Source organism: Phaenicophaeus curvirostris, unplaced genomic scaffold (assembly GCF_032191515.1).
Source record: "Phaenicophaeus curvirostris isolate KB17595 unplaced genomic scaffold, BPBGC_Pcur_1.0 scaffold_453, whole genome shotgun sequence".
NCBI classification, from domain to species: Eukaryota; Metazoa; Chordata; class Aves; order Cuculiformes; family Cuculidae; genus Phaenicophaeus; species Phaenicophaeus curvirostris.
Window position 1 is genome coordinate 1 of NW_027207034.1, and position 25820 is coordinate 25820.

General features: G+C 59.8%; 1 protein-coding gene across 9 annotated transcripts; it reads left to right on the plus strand.

Moving 5' to 3' along the window:
* Positions 1–425: 425 nt before the first annotated feature.
* On the plus strand, positions 426–25609 carry LOC138735108 (cyclin-dependent kinase 16-like). 9 transcript variants are annotated; one of them, XM_069882994.1, is made up of 19 exons: positions 426–519; positions 1722–1838; positions 3731–3864; positions 5463–5558; positions 6494–6550; positions 7347–7461; positions 7802–7896; positions 12198–12260; positions 13514–13637; positions 17714–17834; positions 19093–19190; positions 20911–21016; positions 22007–22049; positions 22353–22443; positions 22718–22787; positions 23663–23712; positions 24027–24351; positions 24393–24595; positions 24639–24930. In XM_069882994.1, the coding sequence occupies exons 2-19, from the start codon at positions 1730–1732 to the stop codon at positions 24833–24835; spliced, it is 2097 nt and encodes a 698-aa protein (XP_069739095.1). In that variant the 5' UTR covers positions 426–519; positions 1722–1729; the 3' UTR covers positions 24836–24930. The 9 variants fall into 9 exon arrangements, with proteins under 9 accessions (XP_069739095.1, XP_069739091.1, XP_069739088.1 ...); XM_069882990.1 differs by having other exon boundaries at positions 13529–13637; positions 24393–25609; XM_069882987.1 differs by having other exon boundaries at positions 24393–25606.
* Positions 25610–25820: the final 211 nt, after the last annotated feature.

A 25820-nucleotide genomic window follows, 5' to 3' on the forward strand; every position in this document is an offset into this window, starting at 1 on the left:
GGTGGTGTGGTGTGGCGCGCGGTCACGTGGTCTCTGTCAGCGGGCGGGTTTTCCCGCCTCGGCGCCCGGTCACGTGGTTCCCCGCGGGGAGCGATCACGTGGCTCCCCGCCGCGCGAGGTCACGTGCTTTTCCCCCCCCCACACCGGGGGAGCCGGTCACGTGGTCCCCGTCCCCGGGCGGGGTTTCCCGCCTCGGCCCCGCCCGCCCCCCCCCCCGCGGCGCGTGACGTCATCGCGCGCGACGCCATCTTGCCTCCGCCCCCCCTGCGGCGCGTGACGTCACCGCGCGCGACGCCATCTTGACACCGCCCCCCCCTCCGCCCCTCCCGCCCCTCAACTCCCCCCCTCCTCCCCGCCCCCCCCCCCCCCTCCCCGGTTCCCTCCCCCCGCGCTCCCGGTGCCGCCGCCGCCGCCCCCCACCCCCCCCCAACAAGCCCGGCCCGGCCCGACCGGAGCCCCCGGGGGTCGGGCCCGGCCCAGCCCGGCCCAGCCCAGCATGGCCCCGCGGCGCTGACACCGGTAAGGGGGGGGCGGAGGGGGCCTGAGGGGCCCTGAGGGGGGGGGGGGGGGGGCTGAGGGGGCCTGAGGGGCTTGAGGGGCCCTGAGGGGGGGGGGGGAAAGGGGTTTGGGGGGGGCTGAGGGGGGGCAGGAGGGGTTTATGGGGGGCTGAGGGGTTTGGGGGGGCTGAGGGGGCTTGAGGGGTCCTGAGGGGAGGGCAAAAGGGGTTTGGGGGGGCTGAGGGGGGGCAGGAGGGGTTTGAGGGGGGGCAGAAGGGGCTTGGGGGGGCTGAGAGGGGGTAGAAGAGGTTTGGGGGGCCCTGAGAGGCTTGAGGGGTCCTGAGGGGGGGGCAGAAGGGGTTTGGGGGGGTCTGAGAGGGGTAGAAGAGGTTTGGGGGGCCCTGAGAGGCTTGAGAAGTCCTGAGGGGGGGGCAAAAGGGGTTTGGGGGGGCAGAGGGGATTGGAGGGTCTGAGGGGGGGCAGAAGGGGTTTGGGGGGGCTGGAGGGGGCTTGAGGGGCCCTGAGGGGGGGAGCTCAGGGGGTCAGGGGGGGCAGAAGGGGTTTGGGGGGGTCTGAGGGGGGGTAGAAGGGGTTTGGGGGGGCAGAAGGGGTTTGGGGGGTCAGGAGGGGTTTGGGGGGGCTCAGGGCTGGGGCTCAGGGAGTTTGGGGAGACACAGAGGGTTGGGGGACACAAGGGGGTTTGGGGGGGCTCCGGGTTTTGGGGATGTTCAAGGTGGGGGGGGGGGGCACCGGGGTTGGGGGGCACAGAGGGTTTGGGGGGGGTCAGAAGGGGTTTGAGGGGGGCTCAGGGGTTTGGGGGGGGGCAGAAGGGATTTGGGGGCTCAGGGTTTGGGGGGGCTCAGGGGTTGGGGGGCAGAAGGGGTTTTGGGGAGCCCAGGGGTTTTGGGGTGTCAGGGTTGAGGGGGTAGGAGGGGTTTGGGGGGCTCAGGATTGCGGGTTCAGAGAGTTTGGGGGGCTCAGGGTTTGGGGGGGCTCAGGGTTGGGGGGTCCCCCATGGATTTTTGGGGGGGGTCCCGCGGTTTTGGGGGAGTCCTAAGGGTTTCGGGGAGTCCTAGAGGTTTGGGGGGGGGGAGGTCCTAGGGGTTTGTGGAGGTCCTAGGGGGGTTTGGGGGGGCTCCCAGGGGTTTGGAGGGGGTCCCAGGGGTTTGGGGGGAGTTCCTAGGGGTTTGGGGGTCCCCCCCCAAACCTTTTGGGGTGTCGCAGGCCCCGCAATGGACCGCATGAAGAAGATCAAGCGGCAGCTGTCGATGACGCTGCGGGGGGGCCGCGGCCCCGACAAGAGTTTGGGGGACCCCCCCGACGGCCCCGGCAGCGACAGCGGTGAGGGGGGGGGCCCCCCGCCTCCTTTTTTTGGGGGGAGGGAGCAAGATTTTGGGGTCCCTGGCCCTTTAAGGGAGCGTTTCGGGGCGTCTCTGGGTCTTTAAAGGGGGTTTTGGGGGTCCCTGGGTCTTTAAAAGAGAGTTTTGGGGGTCCCTGGGTCTTTAAGGGGGGGGTTGGGGGGTCCCTGGGTCTTTAGAAGAGAGTTTTGGGGGGTCTCTGGGTCTTTAAGGGGGGGTTTGGGGGGTCCCTGGGTCTTTAAAAGAGAGTTTTGGGGGTCCCTGGGTCTTTAAGGGGGGGGTTTGGGGGTCCCTGGGTCTTTAGAAGAGAGTTTTGGGGGGTCTCTGGGTCTTTAAAGGGGGTTTTGGGGGTCCCTGGGTCTTTAAAAGAGAGTTTTGGGGGGGTCCCTGGGTCTTTAAGGGGGGGGTTGGGGGGTTCCTGGGTCTTTAAAAGAGAGTTTTGGGGGTCCCTGGGTCTTTAAGGGGGGGGTTAGGGGGTCCCTGGGTCTTTAAAAGAGAGTTTTGGGGGTCCCTGGGTCTTTAAGGGGGGGGTTGGGGGGTCCCTAGGTCTTTAGAAGAGAGTTTTGGGGGGTCTCTGGGTCTTTAAGGGGGGGTTTGGGGGTCCCTGGGTCTTTAGAAGAGAGTTTTGGGGGTCCCTGGGTCTTTAAGGGGGGGTTTGGGGGTCCCTGGGTCTTTAAAAGAGAGTTTTGGGGGTCCCTGGGTCTTTAAGGGGGGGTTTGGGGGTCCCTGGGTCTTTAGAAGAGAGTTTTGGGGGTCCCTGGGTCTTTAAGGGGGGTTTTGGGGGTCCCTGGGTCTTTAAAAGAGAGTTTTGGGGGTCCCTGGGTCTTTAAGGGGGGGTTTGGGGGGTCCCTGGGTCTTTAAAAGAGAGTTTTGGGGGTCCCTGGGTCTTTAAGGGGGGGGTTGGGGGGTCCCTGGGTCTTTAGAAGAGAGTTTTGGGGGTCCCTGGGTCTTTAAGGGGGGGGGGTTGGGGGTCCCTGGGTCTTTAAAAGAGAGTTTTGGGGGTCCCTGGGTCTTTAAGGGGGGGTTTTGGGGTGCCCTGGGCCTTTAAGAGCCCCCCCTCATGTCCCTCCCCCCCCCCGCGGGGTCCCCATCTGTCCCTGTGCCCCCCCCCACCGTGTCCCCATCTGTCCCCACACCCGCCCTCCCCCCCCCCTTTCCTGTGTCCCCAGGGGCCCCCCAAAACTCCCTTGGGGTCCCTGGAGGGGTTTGGGGGGTCTCTGAGGGGTTTGGGGGGGTCCCTGAGGGGTTTGGGGGGTCCCTGGGGGGGTTTGGAGGGGGTCACAGGGTGTCTTGGAGGGTTTTGGGGGGGTCTCTGTGAGGTTTTTGGGGTCCCGGGTGGGGTTTGTGGTCCCTGGGGGGGATTTTGGGGGGTCCCAGCTTGTCCCTGGTGGTTTTAGGGGTGTCCCTGGGGGGTTTTGGGGCCACTGGGGGGGGGTTGGAGTCCCTGGGGGGTTTTGGGGGGGTCCCAGGGTGTCCGGGGGGGATTGGGGGGGGGTCTCTGGTGGGTTTTTGGGGTCTCTGGGGGGGGTTGAGGGGGTCTCGGGGTGTCCTGGAGGGTTTTGGGGTCCCTGGGAGGGGGTTTAGGGGATCCCAGGTTGTCTCTGAGGGGTTTGGGGGTGTCCCTGGGGGGAAATTGGGGTTCTGGGAGGGTTTTGGGGTCCCTGGGGGTTTTGGGGGGGTCCTTGGGGTGGGGTCCCTCAATATCCTGGATGGATGTGTGTGGGGGGGGTGGTCCCAGGGTTTTGGGGTCCCACGATACCCTGGATGGATTTTGGGGGGGGGTCCCAGGGGTTTGATGTCCCGGGGGTGGATTTGGGGGTGTCTGTGTGTTTTTGGGGTGCTCTGACCCCCCACCCCCCCCCCCCCCAATCGCAGAGGCGGGGCCGGACGAGGGGCGCATGGGGTCTGACGGGGAGAGCGACCCCCCCTCGGGGGCGTCCTCGGAGGGGGTGGGGTCCCCCGTGCGCCTGCGCCTGCGGCACCCCCAAACCCGGCCCGGATCCAATGAGGTTTGGGGGGGTCCTGAGGGCATTTGAGGGGGTTTAGGGGGGCCTGGGGGGAGATTGGGGGGGCCTGGGAGGGATTTAGGGGGGCCTGGGGGGCATTTGAGGGGGTTTGGGGGGGGCTGGGGGGCATTTAGAGGGGGGCTGGGGGGCATTTGAGGGGTTTTGGGGGGGTATTGGGGAAAATTGAGGGGGTTTTGGGGGGTCCAGGGGGTCCTAGGGGGCATTTAGAGGGGGATTGAGGGGGTTTGGGGGGGCCTGGAGGCATTTGAGGGGGGATTGAGGGGGTTTGGGGGGGGTCTGGTGGGGATTGAGGGGGTTTGGGGGGGCATTTGAGGGGGTTTGGGGGGGTCTGGGGGGGATTGAGGTGGTTTGGGGGGGTCCTAGGGGGCATTTGAGGGGTTTTGGGGGGGCATTGGGGAAGATTGAGGGGGTTTGGGGGGGTCTGGGGGCGTTTGGGGGGGTGATTGATGGGGTTTGGGGGGTCCTGGGGGCATTTGGGGGTGTTCTAGGTGGAGATTGAGGAGGGTTTGGGGGGTCCTGGGGGCGTTTGGGGGGGGATTGATGGGGTTTGGGGGGGCCTGGGGGCATTTGGGGGGGGATTGATGGGCTTTGGGGGGGGCTGGGGGGCATTTGAGGGGTTTTGGGGGGGTATTGGGGAAAATTGAGGGGGTTTGGGGGGAGTCCAGGGGGTCCTAGGGGGCATTTAGAGGGGGATTGATGGGGTTTGGGGGGGCCTGGAGGCATTTGAGGGGGGATTGAGGGGGTTTGGGGGGGTCTGGGGGGCATTTAGAGGGGGATTGATGGGGTTTGGGGGGGGCTGGGGGGCATTTGAGGGGGTTTGGGGGGGCATTGGGGAAGATTGAGGGGGTTTGGGGGGTCCTAGGGGGCATTTAGAGGGGGATTGAGGGGGTTTGGGGGGGTCTGGGGGTGTTTGGGGGGGTGATTGAGGGAGTTTGGGGAGGTCCTGGGGGCATTTGGGGGTGTTCTGGGGGGGGAATTGAGGGGGTTTGGGGGGTCCTGGGGGTGTTTGGGGGGCAATTGAGGGGGTTTGGGGGGGCCTGGGGGCATTTGGGCGGGATTGAGGGGGTCTGGGGGTGTTTGAGGGGGGGTTGGGGGGGGATTGAGGGGCTTTAGGGGGGTCTGGGGGCATTTGGGGGGGGTCCTGGGGAGGGATTGAGGGGGTTTGGGGGCAATTCAGGGGGGGCTTAGGGGTGTTTGGGGGGGTCCTGGGGGGGGGGAATAGGGGGGTTGGAGGGGGGAATTGGGGGTCCTGGGGGGCAATTAGGGGTCCTGGGAGGCAATTTGGGGTGCGGAGGGGGTAATTAGGGGTCCATGGGGGGGTAATTAGGGGTCCTGGGGTGCAATTGGGGGTCCTGGGGGGGTAATTAGGGTCCCTGGGGGTGATATTAGGGGGGCTGGGGGGTAATTAGGGGTCCTGGGAGGCAATTTGGGGGTCCTGGGGGGGTAATTAAGGGTCTGGGGGGGCAATTAGGGGTCTGGGGGGGCAATTAGGGGTTCGGGGGGGGGCAATTAGGGGTTCGGGGGGGGCAATTAGGGGTGGGGGGGGGTAACTGGGGTGCCCCCCTTGCCCCCCCCCCCAGGACATCAACAAGCGGCTGTCGCTGCCGGCGGATCCCCGGGTGCCCGAGGGGGGGCTGCCCGCGCCCCTCAGCCGCCGCCTGCGCCGCGTCTCCCTGGTGCGTCCCGGTATAAACCAGTATAAACCAGTATGGACCAGTATAGACCAGTACAAACCAGTATAGACCAGTATAGACCAGTATGAACCAGTATGAACCAGTACAACCCAGTAGAATGCGGTAGGAACAGCTTCTAACCCCCCCCAGTGCCTCCTGGTCCCCTCTCGTGGTCTCTGAGCCACCATGTCATGGTAGGACATCCCAGTACAGACCAGTATAAACCAGTATGGACCAGTATAGACCAGTATGGACCAGTATGGACCAGTATGGACCAGTATAAACCAGTATGGACCAGTATGAACCAGTACAACCCAGTAGGATGGGGTAGGAACAGCTTCTAACCCCCCCCAGTGCCTCCTGGTCCCCTCTCGTGGTCTCCGAGCCACCTTGTCACGGTCGGACATCCCAGTATGGACCAGTATAAACCAGTACAGGCCAGTATAAACCAGTATAAACCAGTATAGACCAGTATGGACCAGTATAGACCAGTATGGACCAGTACAACCCAGTAGGATGTGGTAGAAACAGCTTCTAACCCCCCCCAGTGCCTCCTGGTCCCCTCTCGTGGTCTCTGAGCCACCATGTCATGGTCGGACATCCCAGTTCAGACCAGTATAAACCAGTATGGACCAGTATAAACCGGTATGGACCAGTATGGACCAGTATGGACCAGTAGGATGGGGTAGCAACAACTTCTAACCCCCCCCAGTGTCTCCTGGTCCCCTCTTGTGGTCTCTGAGCCACCATGTCATGGTAGGACATCCCAGTACAGACCAGTATAAACCAGTATGGACCAGTATAAACCGGTATGGACCAGTATGGACCAGTATGGACCAGTTCAGACCAGTTCAGACCAGTATGGACCAGTCCAGCCCGGTGGGGGGGGGTGCGGCCCCTCCCGGTGCTCCCAGTAACGGTGTCACCCCCCCCCCCAGTCCGAGATCGGCTTCGGCAAACTGGAGACCTACGTCAAACTGGACAAACTGGGAGAGGTGAGGGGGGGCCGTGGCCCCGTGGCCCCATGTCCCCCTCGTGTCCCCCTCGTGTCCCCAATATCTCCGTGTCCCCCACATCCCTCGTGTCCCCAACGTCCCTCGTGTCCCCAACGTCCCTCGTGTCCCCAACGTCCCCTCGTGTCCCCAATGATGTCCCTCGTGTCCCCCCAATGTCCCCCGTGTCCCCAATGTCCCTCGTGTCCCCAACGTCCCTCGTGTCCCCAATGTCCCCAATATCCTCGTGTCCCCCTCGTGTCCCCAATGTCCCTCATGTCCCCAACGTCCCTCGTGTCCCCAATGTCCCCAATATCCTTGTGTCCCCCTCGTGTCCCCAATGTCCCTCGTGTCCCCAATGTGCCCATGTCCCCAATATCTTCGTGTCCCCAATGTCCTCGTGTCCCCAATATCTCCGTGTCCCCCTTGTGTCCCCAATGTCCCTCATGTCCCCAATGTCCCCGTGTCCCCAATATATTCGTGTCCCCAATGTCCCTCATGTCCCCAATGTCCCCTTGTGTCCCCAATATCTCCGTGTCCCCCCACATCCCTCGTGTCCCCAATGTGTCTCATGTCCCCAATATCTTCATGTCCCCCTCGTGTCCCCAATATCCCTCGTGTCCCCAGTGTCCCTCATGTCCCCAATATCTTCGTGTCCCCCCACATCCCTCGTGTCCCCAATATCTCCATATCCCCCCACATCCCTTGTGTCCCCGATGTCCTCATGTCCCCAATATCTCCGTGTCCCCCTCGTGTCCCCAACGTCCCCTCGTGTCCCCAATGTCCCCAATGTCCCCAGGGCACCTACGCCACCGTCTACAAGGGCCGCAGCAAACTGACCGAGAACCTGGTGGCCCTCAAGGAGATTCGGCTGGAGCACGAGGAGGGGGCGCCCTGCACGGCCATCCGCGAGGGTGCGCTCGCACGAGGGCTCGCACGAGGGCTCGCACCAGGGCCCCGCGGCTCTGGGGACACCGCGAGGGGGACACGGGGTGGGGGTTTGGGGACACCCAGCGGGTTGGTGTGAGCCAAGAGCGGGGTCGAGGGGTTGGGGCGGGGCCTCGCACGAGGGTTTGCACGAGGGTTTGCACGAGGGTTTGCACGAGGGCTGCGGGGACACCGCGGGGGACACGCGCGGGGGGGGCTGAGGTGGCGCTGAGGGGGTGCGGGGCCGGGGGGGGGTGACACGGAGGGGGACGGGCTCGCACGAGGGCTCGCACGAGGGCTCGCACGAGGACCCGTGTCCCCGAGCAGTGTCCCTGCTGCGGGACCTCAAACACGCCAACGTGGTGACGCTGCACGACATCGTGCACACCCCCCAGTGCCTCACGCTCGTCTTCGAGTACCTGGTGAGCCCCCAAATCCTCCCCTGAACCCCCAAATCCCCCTTTTCTGCCCCAAAATCCCCTTTTTGTGCCCCAAAATCCTCCTCTGAACCCCAAATCCCCCTTTTCTGCCCCAAAATCCTCCCCTGGACCCCCAAATCCCCCTTTTCTGCCCCAAAATCCTCCCCTGAACCCCTAAATCCCCCTTTTCTGCCCCCAAATCCCCTTTTTGTGCCCCAAAATCCTCCCCTGAACCCCCAAATCCCCCTTTTCTGCCCCCAAATCCCCTTTTTGTGCCCCAAAATCCTCCCCTGAACTCCCCAAATCCCCCTTTTCTGCCCCCAAATCCCCTTTTTGTGCCCCAAAATCCTCCCCTGAACTCCCCAAATCCCCCTTTTCTGCCCCCAAATCCCCTTTTTATGCCCCAAAATCCTCCCCTGAACCCCCAAATCCCCCTTTTTGTGCCCCAAAATCCTCCCCTGAACCCCCAAATCCCCCTTTTTGTGCCCCAAAATCCTCCCCAGGACCCCCAAATCCCCCTTTTTCTGCCCCAAAATCCTCCCCTGAACCCCCAAATCCCCTTTTTGTGCCCCAAAATCCTCCCCTGGACCCCCAAATCCCCCTTTTCTGCCCCAAAATCCTCCCCTGAACCCCCAAATCCCCCTTTTCTGCCCCCCAAATCCCCTTTTTGTGCCCCAAAATCCTCCCCTGAACCCCCAAATCCCCCTTTTCTGCCCCCACATCCCCTTTTTATGCCCCAAAATCCTCCCCTGAACCCCCAAATCCCCCTTTTCTGCCCCCAAATCCCCCTTTTGTGCCCCAAAATCCTCCCCTGAACCCCCAAATCCCCCTTTTCTGCCCCCAAATCCCCTTTTTGTGCCCCAAAATCCCCCCCTGAACCCCCAAATCCCCCTTTTCTGCCCCCAAATCCCCCTTTTTGTGCCCCAAAATCCTCCCCTGAACCCCCAAATCCCCCTTTTCTGCCCCCAAATCCCCCTTTTCGTGCCCCAAAATCCTCCCCTGAACCCCAAAATCCCCCTTTTCTGCCCCCAAATCCCCTTTTTGTGCCCCAAAATCCTCCCCTGAACCCCCAAATCCCCCTTTTCTGCCCCAAAATCCCCTTCTTGTGCCCCAAAATCCTCCCCTGGACCCCCAAATCCCCCTTTTTTGCCCCAAAATCGCCTTTTTGTGCCCCAAAATCCTCCCCTGAACCCCCAAATCCCCCTTTTCTGCCCCCAAATCCCCTTTTTGTGCCCCAAAATCCTCCCCTGAACCCCCAAATCCCCCTTTTCTGCCCCAAAATCCTCCCCTGAACCCCCAAATCCCCCTTTTCTGCCCCAAAATCCTCCCCTGGACCCCCAAATCCCCCTTTTTGTGCCCCAAAATCCTCCCCTGGACCCCCAAATCCCCTTTTCTGCCCCAAAATCCTTCCCTGAACCCCCAAATCCCCCTTTTCTGCCCCCAGATCCCCTTTTTGTGCCCCAAAATCCTCCCCTGAACCCCCAAATCCCCCTTTTCTGCCCCCAAATCCCCCTTTTTGTGCCCCAAAATCCTCCCCTGGACCCCAAATCCCCCTTTTTGTGCCCCAAAATCCTCCTCTGAACCCCAAATCCCCCTTTTTGTGCCCCAAAATCCTCCCCTGGACCCCCAAATCCCCCTTTTCTGCCCCAAAATCCTCCCCTGAACCCCCAAATCCCCCTTTTCTGCCCCAAAATCCTCCCCTGAACCCCCAAATCCCCCTTTTCTGCCCCAAAATCCTCCCCTGAACCCCAAAATCCCCCTTTTCTGTCCCAAAATCCCCTTTTTGTGCCCCAAAATCCTCCCCTGGACCCCAAAATCCCCCTTTTCTGCCCCCAAATCCCCTTTTTGTGCCCCAAAATCCTCCCCTGAACCCCCAAATCCCCCTTTTCTGCCCCCCAAATCCCCTTTTTGTGCCCCAAAATCCTCCCCTGAACCCCCAAATCCCCCTTTTCTGCCCCCAAATCCCCTTTTTGTGCCCCAAAATCCTCCCCTGAACCCCCAAATCCCCCTTTTCTGCCCCCAAATCCCCTTTTTGTGCCCCAAATCCTCCCCTGAACCCCCAAATCCCCCTTTTCTGCCCCCAAATCCCCTTTTTGTGCCCCCAAATCCTCCCCTGAACCCCCAAATCCCCCTTTTTGTGCCCCAAAATCCCCCCCTGAACCCCCAAATCCCCCTTTTCTGCCCCCAAATCCCCTTTTTGTGCCCCAAAATCCTCCCCTGAACCCCCAAATCCCCCTTTTTGTGCCCCCAAATCCTCCCCTGAACCCCCAAATCCCCCTTTTCTGCCCCAAAATCCTCCCCTGAACCCCCAAATCCCCCTTTTCTGCCCCCAAATCCCCTTTTTGTGCCCCAGAATCCTCCCCTGAACCCCCAAATCCCCCTTTTTGTGCCCCAAAATCCTTCCCTGAACCCCCAAATCCCCCTTTTCTGCCCCAAAATCCTCCTCTGAACCCCCAAATCCCCCTTTTCTGCCCCCAAATCCCCTTTTCTGCCCCAAAATCCTCCCCTGAACCCCCAAATCTCCCTTTTCTGCCCCAAAATCCTCCCCTGAACCCCCAAATCCCCCTTTTTGTGCCCCAAAATCCTCCCCTGAACCCCCAAATCCCCTTTTCTGCCCCCAAATCCTCCCCTGGACCCCCAAATCCCCCTTTTTGTGCCCCAAAATCCTCCCCTGGACCCCCCAAATCCCCCTTTTCTGCCCCAAAATCCTGAACCCCCAAATCCCCCTTTTATGCCCCAAAATCCCCTTTTTGTGCCCCAAAATCCTCCCCTGAACCCCCAAATCCCCTTTTCTGCCCCCAAATCCTCCCCTGGACCCCCAAATCCCCCTTTTTTGCCCCAAAATCGCCTTTTTGTGCCCCAAAATCCTCCCCTGAACCCCCAAATCCCCCTTTTCTGCCCCAAAATCCCCCTTTTTCTGCCCCAAAATCCTCCCCTGAACCCCCAAATCCCCCTTTTCTGCCCCCAAATCCCCTTTTTGTGCCCCAAAATCCTCCCCTGAACCCCCAAATCCCCCTTTTCTGCCCCAAAATCCCCTTTTTGTGCCCCAAAATCCTCCCCTGAACCCCCAAATCCCCCTTTTCTGCCCCAAAATCCCCTTTTTGTGCCCCAAAATCCTCCCCTGAACCCCCAAATCCCCCTTTTCTGCCCCAAAATCCCCTTTTTGTGCCCCAAAATCCTCCCCTGAACCCCCAAATCCCCCTTTTCTGCCCCAAAATCCCCTTTTTGTGTCCCCAAAATCCTCCCCTGAACCCCCAAATCCCCCTTTTTGTGCCCCAAAATCCTCCCCTGAACCCCCAAATCCCCCTTTTCTGCCCCAAAATCCCCTTTTTGTGCCCCAAAATCCTCCCCTGAACCCCCAAATCCCCCTTTTCTGCCCCAAAATCCCCTTTTTGTGCCCCAAAATCCTCCCCTGAACCCCCAAATCCCCCTTTTCTGCCCCAAAATCCCCTTTTTGTGCCCCAAAATCCTCCCCTGAACCCCCAAATCCCCCTTTTCTGCCCCAAAATCCCCTTTTTGTGTCCCCAAAATCCTCCCCTGAACCCCCAAATCCCCCTTTTTGTGCCCCAAAATCCTCCCCTGAACCCCCAAATCCCCCTTTTCTGCCCCAAAATCCCCTTTTTGTGCCCCAAAATCCTCCCCTGAACCCCCAAATCCCCCTTTTCTGCCCCAAAATCCCCTTTTTGTGCCCCAAAATCCTCCCCTGAACCCCCAAATCCCCCTTTTCTGCCCCAAAATCCCCTTTTTGTGCCCCAAAATCCTCCCCTGAACCCCCAAATCCCCCTTTTCTGCCCCAAAATCCCCTTTTTGTGCCCCAAAATCCTCCCCTGAACCCCCAAATCCCCCTTTTCTGCCCCAAAATCCCCTTTTTGTGTCCCCAAAATCCTCCCCTGAACCCCCAAATCCCCCTTTTTGTGCCCCAAAATCCTCCCCTGAACCCCCAAATCCCCCTTTTCTGCCCCAAAATCCCCTTTTTGTGCCCCAAAATCCTCCCCTGAACCCCCAAATCCCCCTTTTCTGCCCCAAAATCCCCTTTTTGTGCCCCAAAATCCTCCCCTGAACCCCCAAATCCCCCTTTTCTGCCCCAAAATCCCCTTTTTGTGCCCCAAAATCCTCCCCTGAACCCCCAAATCCCCCTTTTCTGCCCCAAAATCCCCTTTTTGTGTCCCCAAAATCCTCCCCTGAACCCCCAAATCCCCCTTTTTGTGCCCCAAAATCCTCCCCTGGACCCCCAAATCCCCTTTTCTGCCCCCAAATCCTCCCCTGAACCCCCAAATCCCCCTGTTTTTGGGGTCCCCCCCCAGGATCGGGACCTCAAGCAATACCTGGACGACTGCGGCAGCGTCATCAGCATGCACAACGTGCGGGTGCGTGCGAGGGGCGTGCGAGGGGTGTGCGAGGGGGTCAGGGGGGTGTGCAAGGGGCTAATAGGGGCGTGCAAGGGGGTCAGGGGGGTGTACGAGGGGGTCAGGGGCACGTGAGGGGCATGCAAGGGGGTCAGGGGGTGTGCAAGGGGATAATAGAGGCGTGCAAGGGGGTCAGGAGGGTGTGCAAGGGGGTAATAGGGGTGTACGAAGGGGTCAGGGGGGCGTGCAAGGAGATAATAGGGGCGTGAAAGGGGGTCAGGGAGGCGTTCAAGGGGGTCAGGGGCACGTGAGCGGCGTGCAAGGGGGTCAGGGGTGTGTGCAAGGGGATAATAGGGGCGTGCAAGGGGATAATAGAGGCGTGCAAGGGGGTCAGGAGGGTGTGTAAGGGGATCAAGGGGGTGTGCAAGGGGGTCAGGAGGGTGTGCAAGGGGCTAATAGGGGCGTGCAAGGGGGTCAGGGGGGTGTGCAAGGGGCTAATAGGGGTGTGCAAGGGGGTCAGGGGGGTGCGTACGGGGGTAATAGGGGCGTGCAAGGGGGTCAGGGGGTGTGCAAGGGGGTAATAGGGGCGTGCAAGGGGGTCAGGAGGGTGTGCAAGGGGGTAATAGGGGCGTGCAAGGGGGTCAGGAGGGTGTGTAAGGGGATCAAGGGGGTGTGCAAGGGGGTCAGGGGCACGTGAGGGGCGTGCAAGGGGGTCAGGAGGGTGTGCAAGGGGGTAATAGGGGTGTGTAAGGGGGTCAGGGGGGTGCGTACGGGGATCAAGGGGGTGTGCAAGGGGGTCAGGGGGTTGTGCAAGGGGGTCAGAGGAGCGTGCAAGAGGGTCAGGGGTGTGTGCAAGGGGCTGATAGGGGCGTGCGAGGGGTTCAGGGGGGCGTGCAAGGGGGTAATAGGGGCGTGCAAGGGGGTCAGGAGGGTGTGTACGGGGATAATAGGGGTGTACAAGGGGGTCAGAGGAGCGTGCGAGAGGGTCAGGGGGTGTGCAAGGGGGTCAGAGGAGCGTGCAAGGGGGTCAGGAGGGTGTGCAAGGGGGTCAGGGGGGTGTGCAAGGGGGTCAGAGGAGCGTGCAAGGGGGTCAGGGGGGTGTGCAAGGGGGTCAGGGGCACGTGAGGGGCGTGCAAGGGGGTCAGGGGGCCGTGCGAGGGGGTCAGGGGCACGCAGGGGGTTGCGAGGGGCCGTGCTGGTGCGATGCGCGTGCGAGGAGCGTGCGATGAGCGTGCGAGGCCCGGGGTCGTGTGTTTTTTTTGGGGGGGGGGCAGCTGTTCCTGTTCCAGCTGCTGCGCGGTCTCGCCTTCTGCCACCGGCACAAAGTCCTGCACCGCGACCTCAAACCCCAGAACCTGCTGCTCAGCCGCCGCGGGGACCTCAAACTCGCCGACTTCGGTCAGGGGACCCCGAAATCCTCCTCGCCGACCCCAAAATCCATCCCGGGGGCCCCGAAATCCATCCCGGGGGCCCCAAAATCCTCCTCTTCCACCCCAAAATCCATCCCAGGGGCCCCAAAATCCTCCTCTTCCACCCCAAAATCCATCCCGGGGGCCCCAAAATCCACACCAGGGAACCAAAAATCCAACCCTGGGGCCCCAAAATCCACCTCAGGATCCCGAAATCTAACTCTGGGACCCCAAAATCCACCCTGAGACCCCAAAATCCAGCCTAGGACCCCAAAATTCAACCATTTGACCCCAAAATCCATCCCGGGGACCCCAAAATCCACACCAGGGAACCAAAAATCCAATCCTGGGGCCCCAAAATCCACCTCAGGATCCCGAAATCTAACCCTGGGACCCCCAAAATTCACCTCTTTGACCCCAAAAGCCACACCTGGGACCCCGAAATCCATCCCGGGGACCCCAAAATGCAACCCAGGGCCCAAAAATCCAACCATTTCACCCCAAAATCCACCCCGGGGACCCCAAAATTCACCCCAGGGCCCAAAAATTCAACCATTTGACCCCAAAATTCACCGTGGGGACCCCAAAATCCACGCCCAGGACCCCAAAATCCAACCCAGGGGCCCCAAAATCCATCCCTGGGACCCCAAAATCCACCTCTTTGACCCCAAAATCCATCCCGGGGGCCCCAAAATCCGCTCCAGGGAGCCAAAAATCCAATCCTGGGGCCCCAAAATCCACCTCAGGATCCCGAAATCTAACCCTGGGACCCCAAAATCCACCCTGAGACCCCAAAAGCCACACCTGGGACCCCAAAATCCAACCCAGGGCCCCAAATTTAAAGCATTTGACCCCAAAATCCATCCCGGGGGCCCCAAAATTCAACCATTTGACCCCAAAATCCACCTCTTTGACCCCAAAATCCACACCTGGGACCCCAAAATCCACTCTAGGACCCCAAAATGCGACCGTTTGACCCTGAAATCCACCCTGGGACCCCAAAATCCACTTCTTTGATCCCAAAATCCAACCCAGGGACCCCAAAATTCATCCCAGGGTCCAAAATTTAAAGCATTTGACCTCAAAATCCATCCCCAGGGCTCCCAAATCCACCTCTTTGACCCCAAAATCCATGCCCGGCACCCCAAAATCCAACCCAGGGCCCCGAAATTCACCCCAGGGTTCCAAAATTAAAGGATTTGACCCCCAAATCCATCCCCAGGGCCCCAAAATCCTCCTCTTCCACCCCAAAATCCATCCCGGGGGCCCCAAAATCCACACCAGGGAACCAAAAATCCAATCCTGGGGCCCCAAAATCCACCTCAGGATCCCGAAATCTAACCCTGGGACCCCAAAATCCACCTCTTTGACCCCAAAATCCAGCCTAGGACCCCAAAATTCAACCATTTGACCCCAAAATCGACCCTGGGGACCCCAAAATCCAACCCAGGGCCCCAAATTCCACCCCGGGGACCCCAAAATTCATCCCAGGGCCCAAAAATTCAACCATTTGACCCCAAAATTCACCGTGGGGACCCCAAAATCCAACCCGGGACCCCAAAATCCAACCCAGGGGCCCCAAAATCCATCCCTGGGACCCCAAAATCCACCTCTTTGACCCCAAAATCCATCCCGGGGGCCCCAAAATCCACACCAGGGAACCAAAAATCCAATCCTGGGGCCCCAAAATCCACCTCAGGATCCCGAAATCTAACCCTGGGACCCCAAAATCCACCCTGAGACCCCAAAATCCACACCTGGGACCCTGAAATCCATCCCGGGGACCCCAAAATGCAACCCAGGGCCCAAAAATCCAACCATTTCACCCCAAAATCCACCCCGGGGACCCCAAAATTCACCCCAGGGCCCAAAAATTCAACCATTTGACCCCAAAATTCACCGTGGGGACCCCAAAATCCAACCCGGGACCCCAAAATCCACGCCCAGGACCCCAAAATCCAACCCAGGGGCCCCAAAATCCATCCCTGGGACCCCAAAATCCTCCTCTTCCACCCCAAAATCCATCCCCAGGGCCCCAAAATCCACACCAGGGAACCAAAAATCCAACCCTGGGGCCCCAAAATCCACCTCAGGATCCCGAAATCTAACCCTGGGACCCCAAAATCCACCCTGGGACCCCAAAATCCACCTCTTTGACCCCAAAATCCACACCTGGGACCCCAAAATCCAACCCAGGGCCCCAAATTTAAAGCATTTGACCCCAAAATCCATCCCCAGGGCCCCAAAATTCAACCATTTGACCCCAAAATCCACCTCTTTGACCCCAAAATCCACACCTGGGACCCCAAAATCCACTCTAGGACCCCAAAATGCAACCGTTTGACCCTGAAATCCACCCTGGGGACCCCAAAATCCACTTCTTTGATCCCAAAATCCAACCCAGGGACCCCAAAATTCATCCCAGGGTCCAAGATTTAAAGCATTTGACCCCCAAATCCATCCCCGTGGCCCCAAAATTCAACCATTCGACCCCAAAATCCACGCCTGGGACCCCAAAATCCACTCTAGGACCCCAAAATTCACCCCAGGGTTCCAAAATTAAAGGATTTGACCCCCAAATCCATCCCCAGGGCCCCAAAATCCTCCTCTTCCACCCCAAAATCCATCCCGGGGGCCCCAAAATCCACACCAGGGAACCAAAAATCCAATCCTGGGGCCCCAAAATCCACCTCAGGATCCCGAAATCTAACCCTGGGACCCCAAAATCCACCCTAGGACCCCAAAATCCACGCCTGGGACCCCAAAATCCACCCTAGGACCCCAAAATTCAACCATTTGACCCCAAAATCGACCCTGGGGACCCCAAAATCCACTCTAGGACCCCAAAATGCAACCGTTTGACCCTGAAATCCACCCTGGGGACCCCAAAATCCTCTTCTTTGATCCCAAAATCCAACCCAGGGACCCCAAAATTCACCCCAGGGCCCAAAATTTAAAGCATTTGACCCCCAAATCCACCCTGGGGACCCCAAAATCCACACCCGGGACCCCAAAATCCCCCCCCAAACCCCCTAATTACCCCTCCAGGGACCCCAATTGCACCCCAAAACCCCCAATTACCCCCCCCAGGAACCCTAATTGCCCCACAAACCCCCTAATTACCCCCCCAGGCACCCCAATTACGCCCCCAGGGACCCCATTTCCCCCCCAAATCCCCCAATTTCTCCCCCTAGGGACCCCAAATCCCCCCCCAAACCCCCCAATTACCTCTCCAGGGACCCCAATTGCCCCCCAAAACCCCCGATTACCCACCCCCAGGGACCCTAATTGCCCCACAAACCCCCTAATTACCCCCCCAGGCACCCCAATTTCCCCCCCGGGGACCCCATTTCTCCCCAAATCCCCCAATTTCTCCCCCTAGGGACCCCAAATCCCCCCCCAAACCCCCCAATTACCCCTCCAGGGACCCCAATTGCACCCCAAAACCCCCAGTTACCCCCCCCAGGGACCCTAATTGCCCCACAAACCCCCTAATTACCCCCCCAGGGACCCCAAACCCCCTAATTACCCCTCCAGGGACCCCATTTGCACCCCAAAACCCCCAATTACCCCTCTAGGGACCCCAAATCCCCTCCCAAAACCCCTAATTACCCCTCCAGGGACCCCAATTGCACCCCAAAACCCCCAGTTACCCCCCCCAGGGACCCTAATTGCCCCACAAACCCCCTAATTACCCCCCCAGGGACCCCAAACCCCCTAATTACCCCTCCAGGGACCCCATTTGCACCCCAAAACCCCCAATTACCCCTCTAGGGACCCCAATTGCACCCCAAACCCCCCCAGTTACCCCTCCAGGGACCCCAATTGCACCCCAAAACCCCCAATTACCCACCCCCGGGGACCCTAATTGCCCCACAAACCCCCTAATTACCCCCCCAGGCACCCCAATTTCCCCCCCAGGGACCCCATTTCTCCCCAAAACCCCCATTTTCCCCCCCCCAGGGACCCCATTTCCCCCCCAAACCCCCCAATTTCTCCCCCTAGGGACCCCAAATCCCCCCTCCCAGTTCCTCCCAGTACCTCCCAGTTCCCCCCCCCCCCCAGGTCTGGCCCGTGCGAAATCCATCCCGACCAAGACGTATTCGAACGAGGTGGTGACGCTGTGGTACCGGCCCCCCGACATCCTCCTGGGCTCCACCGAGTACTCCACGCAGATCGACATGTGGTGAGCGCACGAGGGGCCTCGCACGAGGGGCCTCGCACGACGGCCTCGCACGAGGGGGCTCGCACGACGGCTTCAGGGGGGTGGGAGGGGGCTCCGAGCCATCCCAGGGGTCTCGCACGAGGATGATGAGCTCTCACACGGCTCTAAAAGGGGGGTTCTGGGGGGGTCTCTCGCACGAGGGCCTCGCACGAGGGCTGGGAGGGACCCCAGGGGGCTTGCACGGGGAACGTGTGGGTGTAAAGAGGGGTTACAGGGGCCCCAATCCCCCTTTGTAGCCCCAAAATCCACTTTCTGCCCCCCAAATCCCCCTCTCGTGCCCCAAAATCCTCCTCTCGTGCCCCCAAATCCACCTTTTGCGCCTCAAATCCCCCTTTTGCGCCCCAAAATCCACTTTTTGTGCCCCCAAATCCCCCTTTTGCACCTCCAAATCCCCCTTTTCTACCCCAAATCCCCCTTTTGCACCCCAAAATCCACGTTTTGTGCCCCCCAAATCCCCCTTTTGTGCCCCAAAATCCATTTTCTGCCCCCAAAGTCCCTTTTAGCTCCCCAAAATCCCCCTTTTGTGCCCCAAAAATCCACCTTTTACGCCCCAAAATCCACTTTATGCCCCCAAATCCTCCCTTGAACCCCAAAATCTCCTCCCTGCACCCCAAGATCCCCCTTTTGTGCCCCCAAATCCTATTTGACACCCCCAGAATCCTCCTCTGAACCCCCAAATGCCCCTTTTGTGCCCCAAAATCCCCTTTTTAAGCCCCAAAATCCACTTTCTGTCCCCAAATCCTCCCCTGAACCCCAAAATCTCCTCCCTGCACCCTAAAATCCACCTTTTTGCACCCCCAAATCCCCCTTTAACTCCCCCAAATCCCCCTTTTGCACCCCAAAATCCCCCTTTTTTCACCCCAAAATCCACTTCTTGTGCCCCCAAATCCTCCCCTGAACCCCAAAACCTCCTCCCTGCCCCCTAAAACCCCCCTTTTGCGCCCCCAAAATCCACTTTCCACCCCCAAATCCCCTCCCTGTGCCCCCAACCCCCCCCGTTTCCTCAACCTCTGCCCCTCTTCGCACGAGGGCTTCGCACGAGGGTGTCGCACGAGGGCCGGGAGGGGGCTGTGTGGCAGCTCGGAGCCGTCGCACGAGGACCGGGAGCTGCTGGGGGGGGGTGGGGGGTGAGAGGGGGGTAGTTTGAGGGCTCTGTCGCACGAGGGTCTCTGGGGGCCTCGCACGAGGCCGGGAGCCTCGCACGAGGGCTGGTGCGCAGGGGCGTGGGCTGCATCTTCTCGGAGATGGTGACGGGGCGGCCGCTCTTCCCGGGCTCCACGGTGGAGGAGCAGCTGCACTTCATCTTCCGCCTCCTCGGTACGGGGCGAGCCGGGGAATTCGGGGGAAATTTGGGGAATTTTGGGGAATTTGGGGGAAATTTGGGGAATTTGGGGTAAATTTGGGGCAAATTTGGGGCAAATTTGGAGAATCTGCGGGAAATTTGGGGAATTCGGGGGGAATTTGGGGAATTTAGGGGAAATTTGGGGGAATTTAGGGGGAATTTGGAAGAAATTTTGGGAATTCGGGGAAAGTTTGGGGGAAATTTGGGAGGTTGGGAGGAAATTTGGGGAATTTGGGGGAAATTTGGGAGGTTGGGAGGAAATTTGGGGGAAATTTGGGGAAAATTTTGGGTATTCGGGGAAAAATTGGGGGAAATTTAGGAGGTTGGGAGGAAATTTGGGGAAAAACTTGGGAATTCAGAAAAAAATTGGGGGAAATTTGAGGAATCGGGGGGAAATTTGGGGAAAATTGTGGGTATTCAGGGGAAATTTGGGGAATTTGGGGGAAATTTGGGAGGTTGGGAGGAAATTTGGGGGAAAAACTTGGGAATTCAGAAAAAAATCGGGGGAAATTTGGGGAATTTGGGGGATTTTGGGGGGAGTCTTGGCAAATTTAGGGGGAATTTGGAGGAAATTTTGGGAATTTGGGGAAAGTTTGGGGGAAATTTGGGAGGTTGGGAGGAAATTTGGGGGAAATTTGGGGCAAATTTGGAGAATCTGCGGGAAATTTGGGGAATTCGGGGGGAATTTGGGGAATTTAGGGGGAATTTGGGGAATTTAGGGGGAATTTAGGGGAAATTTCTGGAATTTGGGGAAGTTTGGGGGAAATTTGGGAGGTTGGGAGGAAATTTGGGGAATTTGGGGGAAATTTGGGAGGTTGGGAGGAAATTTGGGGAATTTGGGGGAAATTTGGGAGGTTGGGAGGAAATTTGGGGAAAATCTTGGGAACTCAGAAGAAAAATTGGGGGAAATTTGGGAGGTTGGGAGGAAATTGGGGGAATTTGGAAGAAATTTGGGAGGTTGGGAGGAAATTTGGGGGAAATTTGGGGAAAATTTTGGGTATTCAGGGAAAATTTGGGGGTAATTTGGGGAATTTGGGGGAAATTTGGGAGGTTGGGAGGAAATTTGGGGGAAAAACTTGGGAATTCAGAAAAAAATTGGGGGAAATTTGAGGACTCGGGGGGAAATTTGGGAGGTTGGGAGGAAATTGCGTGAATTTTGGGGGAATTTGAAAGATTTGGGGCAATTTTAGAGATTGGGGTGAATTTGAGGGAAATTTAGGGTGAATCTGAGGGAATTTGGGGTAAATTTGAGGGATTTGGGGGTGAACTTGAGGGATTTGGGGGTAAATTTGAGGGATTTGGGGGTAAATTCGAGGGGTTTTGGGGTAAATTTGATGGAATTTCGGGTTAATTTGAGGGATTTGGGGGGGAATTTGAGGGCTTTGGGGTGAATTTGAGGTATTTAGGGTCAATTGGAGGGATTTGGGGTCAATGTGAGTGATTTAGGTTTAATTTGAGGGGAATTTGGGGCGAATTTCAGGGATTTGGGGGGAATTAGATGGATTGAGGGGGGAATTTGAAGGATTTGGGGTGGATTTGAGGGCTTTTCGGTGAATTTGAGGGGAATTTGGGGGTAAATTTGAGGAATTTGGGGGCAAATTTGGTGGATTTGGGGTGAATTTTGGGTGAATTTGATGGAATTTGTGGTGAATTTGATGGAATTTGTGGTGAATTTCTGGGATTTGGGGCCTCCAGGGACGCCGACGGAGCAGACGTGGCCGGGGATCGAGGCCAACGCCGAGTTCCGGGCCCACAAGTACCCCCCGTACCCCGCCGAGGGGCTGCGGCAGCACGCCCCACGGTGAGACCCAGAGCGAGGGGGCGGGGGGGTCTCCCTGCCCCATAGAGGGGTCCCTGCCCCATAGCAAGAGGTTTGGGGGGGTCCCCCAGCCCCATAGAGGGGTCCCTGCCCCATAGCGAGAGGTTTGGGGGGGTCCCCCTGCCCCATAGAGGGGTCCCTGCCCCATAGCAAGAGGTTTGGGGGGGTCCCCCAGCCCCATAGAGGGGCCCCTGCCCCATAGCGAGTGGTTCAGCCCCATATCGGGGGGTTAGGGGGGTCTCCCTGCCCCATAGAGGGGGGTTCAGCCCCATAGCAAGAGATTTAAGGGTCTCCCTGCCCCATAGCGAGGGCTTAGGGGGGTCTCCCTGCCCCATAGAGGGGTCCCTGCCCCATAGTGGGGGGTTAAGGGGTCTCCCTGCCCCATAGCGAGAGGTTTGGGGGTCTCCCTGCCCCATAGCGAGGGCTTAGGGGGGGTCTCCCTGCCCCATAGCGAGGGGTTCAGCCCCATAGCGAGGGGTTAGGGGGGTCTCTCTGCCCCATAGCGTGTGTCTCAGCCCCATAGCGAGGGGTTTGGGGGGTCCCCCTGCCCCATAGAGGGGTCCCTGCCCCATAGAGGGGTCCCTGCCCCATAGTGAGTGGCTCAGCCCCATAGAAGGGGGTTTGGGGGGTCCCCCTGCCCCATAGCGAGGGGTTAGGGGGGTCTCCCTGCCCCATAGCGAGTGGTTCAGCCCCATAGCGAGGGGTTTGGGGGGGTCCTCCAGCCCCATAGATGGGTCCCTGCCCCATAGCGAGTGGTTCAGCCCCATAGAAGGGGGTTTGGGGGGTCCCCCTGCCCCATAGCGAGGGCTTAGGGGGGTCTCCCAGCCCCATAGAGGGGTCCCTGCCCCATAGCGAGTGGCTCAGCCCCATAGAAGGGGGGTTTGGGGGGGTCCCCCAGCCCCATAGAGGGGTCCCTGCCCCATAGCGGGGGGGGTCCTCACCCCCTTTCCCCCTCCCCCCCCCCCCCCTCAGGCTGGACCCCGATGGCGCCGACCTGCTGGGGCAGCTCCTCCAGGTAAAGGGTCACGTGATCACGTGACCACATCACGTGACCACACCACATGATCACGTGACCACACCACGTGATCACGTGACCACACCACGTGACCACACCACGTGATCACGTGACCACATCACGTGACCACATCACGTGATCACGCGAGGCCACGCCCCCCCCCCCACCACAATCCCCCCATAGGGGGGATTGTGGTGGGAGGGGGGGGCGCGGCCTCGCGGAGGGGGCGTGGCTAAAGGCCAGGGGGGCGTGGCTAAAGGCAAAGGGGGCGTGTCCACCCCCCTTAAGCCCCGCCCCCCCCAGTTCGAGGGTCGCCGGAGGGTCCCGGCCGCTCAGGCCATGGCTCATCCCTTCTTCGCCTCCCTGGGGCCCCGCGTGGCCTCCCTCCCGGACAGTGAGTGCGGAAAGGGTTAAAAAGGGGGGCGTGGCTAAAGGGGGAGGGGCTTAAGGGGGCGTGGGGGCGGGGCTTGAGGGGAGGGGAGGGGCCTGAGGGGGTGGGGGGGGGCTGGAGGCTCAAGAAAAGGGGTTAAAAGGGGAGGGAAGGGGTTAAAGGGGCGCGGCTTGAGGGTAGGGGGCGTGGCTTATGGAAAGGGGGCGTGGCTTATGGAAGGGGGCGTGGCTATATAAGCCCCTCCCCCCCTCCAGCCACCTCCATCTTTGCGCTGAAGGAGATCCAGCTGCAGCAGGAGCCGGGGCTGCGCAGCCCCCCCCCACGTCGCCCCCCCCACCACCACCAAGGTCGGACACCCCCAAACTCCTAAGACACCCCCCCACACACACACACCTCTAAGATTGAAATCTGCACCCCCAAAAAACCAGAGAGTCCCCCAAAAAACCCAGAGAGCCCCCCAAAAATCAAGAGACCCCCCCCAAAACCCAGAGACCCCCCCAAAAAACCAGAGAACCCCCTCAAAAACCAAGAAACCCCCCCAAAAAACCCAGAGAACCCCCTCAAAAACCCAGAAACCCCCCCAAAAACCCAGAGAGCCCCTCAAAAACCCAGACACCCCCCCCAAAACCCAGAGACCCCCCAAAAAACCCAGAAACCCCCCCAAAAACCCAGAGAACCCCCCAAAACCCAGAGACCCCCCCAAAAATCCAGAGAACCCCTCAAAAACCCAGAGACACCCCTAAAAAACCCAGAAACCCCCCCCAAAAACCCAGAGACACCCTCAAAAACCTAGAGACCCCCCCAAAAACCCAGAGACCCCCCCAAACCCAGAGAACCCCCCCTCAAAAACCCTGGGACCCCCCCAAACCCATAGATTTCCCCCCCCCAAAATTGGGGACCCCCCTCAAACCCAGAGGATCCCTCTTCAAACTCAGGGACCCCCCCCAAATTGAAATCTGCACCCCTCAAAAACTGGGGACCCCCCTCAAAAACCAAGGGACCCCCCCAAACCCATAAACCACCCCCCCCAAACTGGAGACCCCCCCAAATTGAAATCCTACACCCCCAAAATCCCAGGGAACCCCCCCCAGCCCCCTCCCCCACCCTTAATCTTGCTCCCCCCCTCATATTTTGGGGTCCCCCAATAGTTTAGGGTCCCCCCCCCATAATTTGGGGTCCCCCCCAGTTTCGGGGTCCCCCGCCCTTGACCCCCTTTTTCCAGCAGGTTCCTCGTCTTTCCGGGTGCTCGACACGGAATTCTGAGCCCGGGAGGTAGGAAAACCCTGAAAAATCATGGGGGGGGCCCCCCAAAATCCCCCCCTAATCCTTCCTATGGGACCCCCCCAAAAAAATAAGGGGGGGCAGCACCCCAAAAAAAGGGGGGGCACCCCAAAATGGGGAGAATTCACCTTAAAAAGGGGGGGGGGGACCCAAAAATAAAGGGGGGGCCCTAAAAAGAGGGAGGGGGACCCCAAATCTGAGCCCCTCCCTTCAAATTTGGGGCTCAGCCCCCCCCCCCCAATATTGGGGACCCCAAAAAATTTGGGGGGGGGGGGGTTTAACCCTTTCTTGTCCCCCCCTCGCAGCCCCCAAGGACGAGAGCGGCTACCCCTGGGGACCCCCCCAAACTGGGAGAGGAGGCTCCAGACTGGGAGAGGAGGCTCCGAACTGGGAGAGGAGGCTCCAAACTGGTGGAGGAGGCTCCAAACTGGTGGAGGAGGCTCCAAACTGGGAGAGGAGGCTCCGAACTGGGGAAGGAGCCTCCAAACTGGGAAAGGAGCCCCTCAAACTGGTGGAGGAGCTTCCAAACTGGGAAAGGAGCCTCCAAACTGGGAGAGGAGACCCTCAAACTGGTGGAGGAGCCTCCAAACTGGGAAAGGAGCCTCCAAACTGGGAAAGGAGACCCTCAAACTGGTGGAGGAGCTTCCAAACTGGGAAAGGAGCCTCCAAACTGGTGGAAGAAGAGCCTCGAACTGGTGGAGGAGCTTCCAAACTGGGAGAGGAGACCCTCAAACTGGTGGAGGAGCTTCCAAACTGGGAAAGGAGCCTCCAAACTGGGAAAGGAGCCTCCAAACTGGGAGAGGAGCCTCCAAACTGGGAAAGGAGATCCTCAAACTGGTGGAGGAGCCTCCAAACTGGGAGAGGAGCCTCCAAACTGGTGGAAGAAGAGCCTCGAACTGGTGGAGGAGCCTCCAAACTGGGGAGAAGAGGCTCCAAACTGGGAGAGGAGCCCCCCAGACTGGTGGAGGAGCCTCCACACTGGGAGAGCAGCCTCCAAACTGGTGGAGGAGCCCAAGTTTGCTCCCCCTCCCTTATTTTTTGGGGGGGATTCGCTCGGTTTTGGGGTTCCCCCCCCCTCCCCATTCCCGTTTTATTTTTACAAGAGGAGAAATGAGAGTCTCTATGGGGGAGGGGGGGTTACTCCAGGGTTACTCTAAGGTTACTCCGAGGTTCCTCCAGGGTTATTTTGAGGCTCCTCATGGCTTCGGGGGGGGGTCCCAGGGCTGGGGGGGGGGGGGGGGGGGGGCTGGTGCTGAGGCTCCTCTGAGGCTCCTCCAGGGTTTCTCACGCCTTACTCTGAGGTTACTCACTCCTTACTCCAGGACTCGGCACTTTTCTTTGGGGGGAGGATCCCTAGAGGGGGTTTTTCTCACACTGAGGTGACTCCGGGGGGTCCCTTGTTACTCCAGGGGGGCTCCCTCCTTACTCCGAGGTTACTCCGAGGTTACTCCGAGGTTACTCCGAGGTCCCTCCGGGCTTTACCCCCCCGTTACTCGCTCCTCGCTTCCTCCACGCTCCCCCCCTCGGGGTTCCTCTGAGGTTACTCCGTGAGGAGCCACCGTCGCCCCCTTCACTCCCAGGTTCCTCCTTGGTTCCTCCGAGGTTCCTCTAGGGTTAATCTTAGGTCACTCCGGGCTCATTTCGAGGTTACACCCACGTCCGTCCCCTTTTAGGGGCCCCCCCGGGAACAAGGGGGGGCGCTTGGAGGTTCCTCCCCACCCCCCTTTGCAACCCTCACGCCTTACTCTGAGGTTCCCCCCCCCTTTTCCCCGCCCTGTATGCAAATGAGGGGGCGGGGCCTCCCCGGGGAGGGGCGGAGCTTGATGACGTCACGACGGGGGAGGGGGCGGGGCGGCAATAAAGCCTCGAGACACGCGGCTCGTGTTCGACCGACACCCCCAGGGCCTTCGCCTCCAAATTCTCTTCCCTCCCCCCCAAATTCCCTCCTGACCCCCAAACCTCCCTCCCAAGACCCCCCCAAATCCCACTGTTTCCCCTAAATCCCCCTCAAAACCCCCTCAGGGACCCCAGAAGTCCCTCAAAACCCTCTCAGGGACCCCAAAACCCTTTCAGGGACCCCAAAAGTCCCTCAAAACCCT